The sequence below is a fragment of the Schistocerca piceifrons genome, chromosome 1 (assembly GCF_021461385.2).
Source record: "Schistocerca piceifrons isolate TAMUIC-IGC-003096 chromosome 1, iqSchPice1.1, whole genome shotgun sequence".
Lineage (NCBI taxonomy): Eukaryota > Metazoa > Arthropoda > Insecta > Orthoptera > Acrididae > Schistocerca > Schistocerca piceifrons.
Window position 1 is genome coordinate 899,547,100 of NC_060138.1, and position 10,308 is coordinate 899,557,407.

Here is a 10,308-nt window from a genome sequence, read left to right on the forward strand (position 1 = left end):
AGTACACTACTATCTCAGGCTTGATTGTTGCGACGCTCAATGAAACAGCATTATGCCTTGAAGACGCTAAACTATCAGCCTTCTTAAGTTTTTGAATGAAGGATATAAGTAAGTAATATATCCAAAAACAATTTTTACATTTTGCTGTAAGAAACTCGTTTGGAATCTTTCCTTTTATTATTATTTTGTACATGTGTGACCTTTTTGTGTCCTCATCCCAGTTTGACAGGTACATATGATTTACTTAATGAGGATATTTATGGTTACAAGCAAAAAGAAAAAAACATGTGGTGACAATGCAACCTGCGAACAAAGATCATCCTCCAAAACTTTACAAGCCTAGGAAGTAAGCACAATGATTTGGACATAATAGCATGTTTTAATAAACCAGATGTTTCAGTTATTACTGAGCACTGGTATACCAAAAAAGAACTTTATTATGCACCAATTAACAAAAAATTTCTGCTCGTCTGGGATATCAAACCTTATGGTAATGTTGCAAAAAGTGCCAATAGTTGGTGCTCAATTCCTTACATGTTGAAGGTGTTACTGAACTTTCTGCGATAAGCTATAGGTGGGAAAGCTAATCTCTATCAATTGCTTGTAGAGAGAGATAGTAAATACTCTGGGAAAACGGCTGGGTAATAATGCTGATAATTGTTCACAGTTTAATAAAACCTTATCTAACACAAATCAGTTTTCACTCTTAAGAATGGCGAGTGGCACACACTGATCTAACGTTACTGATATGTAATACAGGGTACCCAGGACTTAGTACTGGGATACTTTCTTTTGTCGATTTATGTAAATGACAAAATACTGCTCCCCAAATTCAAGGATAGTTCTGTATGCTGATGCTACATCCATTGCATGCAAGTGTAAAGGCCATGAGCAACTACAAAAACTATGAAACTGTAGTACAAATGAAATAATTAAGTATTTCTATGAAAGTCATCTTGTTGTCAGCACAAGATAGCAGCAGTAATGGATTTACACCCCACAAGACAGATTTTGAAATTCAGTCGTGCACTGGAACTGATATTGTCGTCAAAGAAAACTACTGCTTGGTTACAGTTAAACTTTCTATATTTAACATGTTATAATATGGAAACTAATTACTGTACAAGAACATAACTTGGAAGCATTAATGTCAAGGACATGAGGAAGAGAAATAATGCAGAATCAATTCAATTGAAACACTTTTAATGTTTCCAGAATGAGAAACATCCCCCAGGCTGTGGCTAAGCCATGTCTCCGCTATATCCTTTCTTTCAGGAGTGCTAGTTCTGCAAGGTTTGCAGGAGAGCTTCTGTAAAGTTTGGAAGGTAGGAGATGAGATACTGGCAGAAGTAAAGCTGTGAGTACCGAGCGTGAGTCGTGCTTCGGTAGCTCAGATGGTAGAGCACTTGCTCAAGAAAGGCAAAGGTCCAGAGTTCAAGTCTCGGTCGGGCACACAGTATTAATCTGCCAGGAAGTTTCACTTTTAATGTGCTGCTACAGTACACCACACCAGTACCATTATATTCAAATCTGATGTGGCAAGTTAACAAAACTTTTTATCCATGGGAGTAAAATTATTGTGTAAAATTGATAGCGCAGCTTCTTACAGAAGTCTTTCCAGGGCCCTTCGGAGTCTTTCACTTACATGTCAACATATTTACTCCCTAATAGTATTTGTTGCTCATAATAGGGGTAATTTTACTCTGTTCAGTGAAATGAACTTGCAAAATACTGGAAGTAAAAACAATGTCCATGTAGACTATACATCCCTGCCTACGATTCAGAAAGGAATATCACATTCTGATCGAAAGTCTTTAACAGGTTGCTGCTAGACATCAGGCAGAAAACTGAAAATCCTAAGGTATTAAAAAAATACAAAGTAAAAAAAATATTTTATTAGCTTCTCCTTCTATAATTATAATTAAACATAATGTTTCGACTCATGAATGCAATTGCTAGTTAATGTTAACATTAAGGTTCAAATTAACAGGATTTTAATGTTACCATTATATGTACAGCTGACAGTACTCATTGTAAAATTATGAAATGACTTGACAAAGTATGAGAGAAAAACAGCATTTGAATTTAAAAAAAAAAAAAAAAACCTTTCTAGCTTTCAGGGTTGTTACTTCTTTCCTCTGGGAAGATGAATATAGTTTGTGACTGGAAATGAGGGGAAGATCACTTACACCACCCGTATAGAACAATTATGTGACACATTCATGAGTACTGCTCCAACGTTTGAGATCCAGGTCAGATTTAAGCAACACACTGAAGCAACTCAGAGTCTGGATGCTATATAGGTTACCAGTAGTTTAAAACTATGTGCGAGTATAATGAAGATGCTTGGCAAACTCATGTGAGAGTCCCTGGAGGGAAAATAATGTTCTTTTTGTACAACACTATTGAGAAAATTTAGAAGGCATGAGAAATTTGGGCTCGGATGGTAGATAGCCTTTCTTCCCTCTCTCTGTTTGCGAGTGGAACAGGAAAGAAAATGATTTGTAGTGGTACAAGGTACCCTCCACCAGGTACCATTTGGTTGCTTGTGTAGTATGTATGTACATCAAAATACGGAAGAAAATTGTGACTGCCTACTACATTAAGAAGTAATAGTTGAACTAACCTAAGCTTTGTGATTTACTTCAAATGTTTTGTCCCACTGATATACACTGACAATCAGTGACTTGCATCTATAGCAGTCTTACAATTTGGAGATGTCAGTAGGTTTACTGCTTAGATATATTAATATTCCCTCACTGAGCTCTTTTTATCTTAAGATCACATAAACTGGATTTTTGAGAAACTACATACAGGGAGATGTGATTGGCATATAGCTGTTTGTTTACAGAAAAACAGCGATCAAAATTTAAGCATATCGGTAACACACACTGGGCAAGAGCACATATCTGGGCTAGAGCACTATACTGGATTTCGCCCCCTTCCCCCCCCTTTCCCTAGAAACCTTGGCTGGAGTAATAACTATTTGTAGCATAGTCTGAGGTCTACATTAGGTTGAAAAGTGATAATTTCGTCGACAGTTGTGGAACACAGCGAATGAGAAATAATGGTTGTGATAACAGACAGACGTGTGGCTTTGCCTAATATTTGTTTGCGGCATATTTAAATGCACTTTCCCACATTTAATGCATTTCTCATAATAAAAAAATAAAACTACTGGGTCATCCTCAAAAAACATATATTAGAAAATGAACAATCATCCGACGTGTTTTGATGCATATTACTTACAGATATCGTACACATACTGGAAAAATGCAATGGGCGTTCCACTACGTATCCTTTACCATATTTGATTTGTTTTTCCGCATTTGCTACTGCTGGTATGGGTTCAAAGACAAATTCGTGCTGCAAACGTCTCAGTGGTAGTTAGCCTACATTGGTAAGCTGCAGTTAATGCGTTAAAAACATTTATACACATTGTCCTCAATGCGTAATATGTGTTATGCTATAAATCACTCTGCCTTTCGACCAATAATTTGTTATCAGTTGGCTTCAATCAATCACGTAAGATTCTGTGTAACTTTGACTACGCTGCGGATTATTATGTCACCATAATCCAGATTATTCGCATTCAAACCTTCTTTCAACATTTAATTCTGTTAATGGAAGCTTCATTCAAACAATCTGGATTGATTTGACGTTCCAAAACAATAGCTGATGGCAAGTCTGTATAAACGCTGCGGCTAGAGGTGGCAAAAAATAACGTAACTGATAGAAATAACCGGTTACTGAGAAGTAACGGTTACTGCGATAACCGTTCCTCTGATTCTGGCAGTTATTTCAATAACTGTTTAGTGTCAACAGTGCCTCGCGCCATCTGTTGACCGAAGATTGTACTGCGCATTTGGAAGGCGTTCTATAGACCATGGGAATAACTGTGAGACTGCGCGCCATCTGTTGATAAGAACTGTGTACTATTTCGTGGGCCTTCGTTACTTTTAGCATAAACAATTAAATAAAGTTAATGTCCAAGCCGTGGCTGATAGGAGCTGCAGTACAGGCATTAACAAGTACGGTCGTTCCCTTAAGCCACCGCCTTACGTGTTAATTTAGCTTGGACGGGTAGTACAAGGAAAGTTACTTAGGAATTCGAGCGACTATGGAAATAACTGTCAGAGACCAGTATTCTCCTCTGGCAGTTATCGTTATTGGCTCGTAGTTCTAGTTCTCTGGTAGTTATCGGGCTACCACCACAGATAACCTGGCAGCTGGTAACGGAATAACTGTGTGTGTAGACGTTCCTGACTCGGTGACTCCAGTTAAAGGTCGTAGTTCCAGGTGATATTTCCAGAGAGGATAGTAACTGGAGCGAACAAATATTTTCGTACTGCTACGGAAATAGCCGCTGGCCATCGCGAATGACAAATAACATGTCAGAAAGTATAACATAATACAGTGGAATATAATAATTGTTACCCTCATCATTTGTCAGGAGATTGTCAAAATATGTGAATATATCACAGTAACTGCTAATATTTACAGAATTGGTACACTGACAGAATAAAACACAGTTACGTACTTTTAATAAATTTATCGTGCACAGAATACCCGATCTTGACTGTTGCAACCAAGTGCTGTCAAAACTGAAATATAGCAGAATTTTTACCTAAGCTGGTCTATCAGTCTCTGTTACGATATTCATCTACAGAGTAGAAGGAGGGGTCAGTGGAAGCGTCTGATTCCACCCGTCTGCTTCGACGTAAAGGTGTTGTGGTGTGTGAATGTCATTACGGCACGGTGTTTATGAGTTGGTTTTTGTGTGTCTGTGTGTGTGTGTGTGTGTGTGTGTGTGTGTGTGTGTGTGTGTGTGGGGGGGGGGGGGTTGTCGATCTAGGTTGCAGTGCCGGAATTTGCTGGTGGTAATTAATATTTTTTTTTTTCTAGCTGTGATGTTTTGTGTATTTATGAAGTATTGAATGTGATTTAATTTATGTAGGGATGATTGATTTGTGGACTTTTGGGATTGTGGTTTTATTTTTCGCAGTTGTAGGTGTTGTTTTTTTGGCATCAGTAGCTGTGATGGACCTATATAGGTCACCGGAAATGACCGATTCCCATTTTCATAGTTGTGTGTGTTGATGTTTTAGTATCGTCATCTGAGGTTGACCTATGTAGGTCAAGGGAAATGTCTGATTCCAATTTTCGTACTGTTAGTTGTGGGTATTGGTGTTTTGGTATGGTCACCTATAGTTGACCTATATTGTTCAAGGGAAGTGTCCGATTCCTGCAGATTTTTGTTGGTGTAGCGGAATGCTGTATTTTTTTTCTTTTTGTTCTTCATTTTGTGTTTTGGGATCATGGTGTGTTTTTTTTACTAGCTTGTCCTCACCCTAAAACCCCCAACTTCCCGCAGTTGTCCCATTGGTTTGATTGTATTTTTGGTGGGAAATGTTATTGTATTATTTATATGTAACTTCGTGTTTGTTGCCATGTGTATGTAGTGACGTCATAGACACTTAAAATAGCCATTTCCGGCATATTGATGACGGGTGGAATCAGACACTTCTGTATCAAATAGTCTTTCAAACACACTGTAAACCGTGCCTTATCTGAAACCAAGTTTTTAATGGTTGCTGACTTGCTGGCAGTTTATTGAAAATGCATGTTCCTGAATATTGGACCCCTTTTGGACCAAGGTAACTAATTTTAGGTCTTTATGTAGATTGCTGTTTCCATTTCTAGTACTGATATTATGTATTAAGCTATTGGTTGGAAATACTTGAAACAAACTTCATAAAGGAATAAATATACTAGGAAGCTGTGGTTAGAATACAAAGTTCCTTGAACAGGTTCCTACATGATGTTCTTGAATTGATACCACAAACGATTTTTATTACACGTTTTACATGCGAAAAACTTTTGCTACGTTTGATAAGTTACCACAGAATATGCTCCCTTATGAAATAATAGAACGAAAAAATGTTTTATGCCCTTCCCAACTGAATTTATTATCGAGTTGTAGTCCCAGAAATGTAACACTGTCAACCTTTTCGATCTGCATGTCTTCATATGTTATAAACATGCTGTCGCTGGAGAAATCGAGCAGTTTGCAAATCTGACATAAAACTTGGATTAGCGTACTCACACTTTCCCCAATACGACTAGCTTTTACAGCACAGGAGTAAACGAATATGTCACATTACGTATATTTTTTGTTGTATTATAAGGCTGTACACTTTATTCTATTATGCGAGCAGCACAAGAAATTAAGCTTCGAATTTAACCTACAGTACTCAGTTTACATATTACTTCATACTTAAAAACGCACGTTGTTAACATTTTACTTAAACAGTGCTTTGGCGAAGTTCCGCGTACTTTCTGTCGCAGCTGCGAAGATAATATTTCTAATAGCGACCGATAACCTACAAACATATAATATGAAACACTAATAATCGTTCTAACATCAACTAAAATGTACCCGGAGTTAATAAGCTAAGGTTATGACACGATTCATGCGACATTCCTGCTATTTCACACTACTCGCAGTTACACTGATAACTAAACTGATGGATTCCAACTATGTCGTTATTTAACTGTCGGAGTTATCGGTATTCGCTAGCGAAAAATAACTTGGCAGTTATTAATAACCGTTACCGATAACGGTTATCAAAGAATAACTGGAACTGTGATAACGGTTACTCCAGAATAACCGTTTGGCCCACCTCTAGCTGCGGCCAACGTGTGACGTCGCTTACGTCAACAGAGTTGTTTACAGGTCTAGTCACCAGGCAGCGCTGTCACGCTTTCAGCCTTACTGATGACGTCATGAAGCGATTCCTCGGGGCCCGCGAGACGCACGTTCGCGAGACACTTTGCGAGCGCAATGAATTACATCTTTGGTGTGTTGTCTGGTGGGCGGAGTCTTGTTGTGGGGTTTGAATGTTTGAAAGCATGTGAGGTGGGAATTGTAGAGTGGATGTGTGTTTTCTTATAGATGCCAAATAAAAGTGTAATCATGAGACTGAATCATAGAATACCCGTTTGCTTACTCCTGGTACTGCGCTTGGTGTCTGTGTTCCTTGTTTCGACATTTTACGTTCCAGACGAGTACTGGCAATCATTAGAGATAGCTCACAGATTAGCATACGGTTATGGGTATACAACGTGGGAATGGAAAGTTGGTATTAGAAGTTACGTATATCCAAGTTTGATAGCATTGATGTATAAAGTCATGAACATAATTAAAATAGACACTGTGGAGAACTTAATTCTTTTACCACGGATATTTCAAGCATTGTTATGCGTTTGTGCCGATTTAATGTTTCTGCGTTGGTGCAGAACATGTATTGGTGTTACGAATGAGTGGGCGCTGCTTAATATAAGTATCGCTTGGTTTCATGCGTACACTGCGACTCGAACATTAACTAACACCTTAGAAACGGCGCTGACATCAATGGCTTTATGCTTGTATCCATGGACGACAATGCGGAGAGGAGGAGTGGAAACAACGAAATACTTGTGGATCGTAGGATTTGCCTGCCTTATGCGTCCAACAGCATTCGTGATATGGTTACCATTCGCAATTTATCACTTCTTGCAGGCTAGTGACTGGAAAGTTTTGAGCCGTGTGTACATCATGAGAGCAGCTATTTTCATTGTTTTTTCAACTGTTGTAGATTCACTTTGTCATGGGTCAGTGACTTGTTCACCCATTAGCTTTCTCTATTACAACTTAGTAAAAAACATAGCCTCCTTCTATGGAACACATGGGTTGTTTTGGTATTTTACTGTGGGTATTCCTACAGTTTTGGGTGTGCACATCTTTCCATTTGTTCTTGGTTGCAAGGAAGTTATTACTTATATACAAGATAAAGCAAGAAATGTTTGTTTAGTACTATTTTTTGCAATTTTGTGGACAGTTCTGGTATACAGTATGATTCCACATAAAGAATTTAGATTTATCCTACCCTTGCTTCCAATGATGTTATTTATTGCAACTTTTTGGTTAGCAGTGTGGGGAAAACGAAACAGTTTTGGTTATCGTCCAGTATTTATGAAAGTATTTCTAATACTAGGCTCAGTAATTCCGTTTCTGTACTGTGGCATTGTTCACCAAAGAGGAACTCTCGATGTCATGAAGATTTTGGCAGAAGAATCAGCAAAAAATCCTAGTAACACTTCTATATGGTTTCTCATGCCATGCCATTCCACACCTCTGTACAGTCATCTCCATTCTCCTGTGGATGTATTCTTTTTGGAATGTGATCCATTGGCTAGTCAAGATGTGGCTGATGTCTTTTTCAGCAGTCCCTTGACGTGGCTTCATGATAATTTTCCAGAAACAGGTAGAGGTCCCTCTCATATTGTTATTTTTAACAAACTGTATAAGAAAATTGAGGGATTTCTGTCGTTACGGCACTATAAACTGTTTCAACAGTTATTTCATTCTCACTTTGTAGAAGGTAATGTAGGTACACACATAATGATTTTCAAAAGAAATGAGTGAAATAAAATTATAAAATTAGGATGTAGGTCTTATGTGATGACTCATTTTTTATTTGAGCGAATTTTATGTGCAGCTTTGGACAAACATACAAAAACCATAAATGTTGGTGATTTCTTCTTACTGACACTGGTAGTTTCAGTGCACTCTTTTTTTTATTTGTTCTTATTATATTGCTGCAATATATGGCATCCTCCCATATATTTGTTTTTATGTAAAGTAATAAATGTTAGTATAACTGAGAAGTTAATTTAACAAAGGAGGCGCACTACATGTAACTGCAGGAAGCTATTAATCTAAGATCTCATCTCTAATTTGATAGGCATTTATTAAGTTTTTCGTTGATAAAAGTGTACTTAAATAGCAACAGTCAACATTCTTGTTGTGTAAAGTAAACATGTGTACATTAGTGCTGGGAAAGAAACCATTTTGTGAATGACTGGGTTTATCAGGTGAGGCTGTAAGATATTTGAATTTTACGTAGCACTCCATCTTGAGCGTTACATCCAACAGAGAAGTGAATTATAAAATTATTGTTTGAAACTTGTGTTCCTTGTTTTTGATAACACAAAGCATTAAAAAGACGAACTAATCTCTGTTTTGTAAACTTTTTTCATATGTGATCTGCTGTTCACAATTATCATCTAGATAGTAATGTAAGTACAAAACACAAGCATTTACTGGTAGGTTACTTTCATTAGTTGGTACACATACTAAAAATTGGTTTTAAGTACCCCCACTTTCAAGTTTTATAAATTTAAGTGTATTTTCAATTTGTTTATTGAAGTAACTTTCTGGGTGTGTGTACTCTTGTAGCTTCAGTTGTGGAATTTTTTGATATGAACACTTCTTAGGATTATGTGCTCGAAAGAACACTTTAAGTAGGCTACTACAATTTTACTATGAAATGACTGGCACTGTTTCTCCAGTTAGGGACAAGAAACAAAATTTTTCTGTGTAAACCGTGTGGCAGTGAACTTCCGTACTGCACCATCCAAGATATACAGATGACTGATGTTCATACATAATACTTGTTATAAGCTAGAGGTACGTGGCAGCTGACAACAACAGATGCAATATGGGAATGTGCTCCTGTAACTTTGTGGTTTATTCAGATAATGAGGAAAGTTATGCAACTGGTTGATTTAATATTATTATACACCAGTCTTGAAAGTTTCAAAACATTGCCCTCTCTTTGTCTCTCAAGATGTTAAGTTAAATTTCCTTATAGAATACCATAGATTTCTGTTAAAAAAAATATATAACAATTTTACAGACTATGCATACTTCAGAGTGGAACAATAAAAACCTGTTACAATTATTAGATCTCCCACATACAATTTTCATTGCACTGTCGTCAGAGTATAACACACACAGCCCTGTTAAAATGTGTTGTATCGAAATAGTGGCACTTTATACACCACTAATAGGCAAACCCGAAGATCGTGGTACCAGCCTTTTGCTTTGACCCATGATGGCTGACACCCATATTTAAAGCTTATACAATGGGGCGACCATGATGTCACTCATTACACAAGAGAACAAACTCAAAGAATATGAAAAAAAATTAATTGCAGGAATCATTTGAAAGTAACAGGACTGTTAAGGGAATTGGGGGGTTTGGGGTATGACAAACTAAACATACGACACTCCTAATAATGGACGTGTGCCACACCAAATACACAAATCCTGAGCAATGAATTAAATCACAGTTTTAAAAAAATCTTGTATTGCCAACATCATTTGACCTTGTTGTTGTGGTCTTCAGTCCAGAGACTGGTTTGATGCAGCTCTCCATGCTGCCCTCCAGTTCTAAATCCCTTGATGCCTCAGAACATGTCCTA

The 10,308-nt window shown here is 37.4% G+C and overlaps 1 protein-coding gene across 1 annotated transcript; it reads left to right on the forward strand.

Moving 5' to 3' along the window:
• The first annotated feature begins 6,879 nt into the window (after positions 1 to 6,879).
• LOC124794338 (GPI mannosyltransferase 3) lies at positions 6,880 to 9,056 on the forward strand. The gene has a single exon (XM_047258087.1). The coding sequence runs from the start codon at positions 6,956 to 6,958 to the stop codon at positions 8,465 to 8,467; it is 1,512 nt and encodes a 503-aa protein (XP_047114043.1). The 5' UTR covers positions 6,880 to 6,955; the 3' UTR covers positions 8,468 to 9,056.
• The last annotated feature ends 1,252 nt before the right edge of the window (positions 9,057 to 10,308 follow it).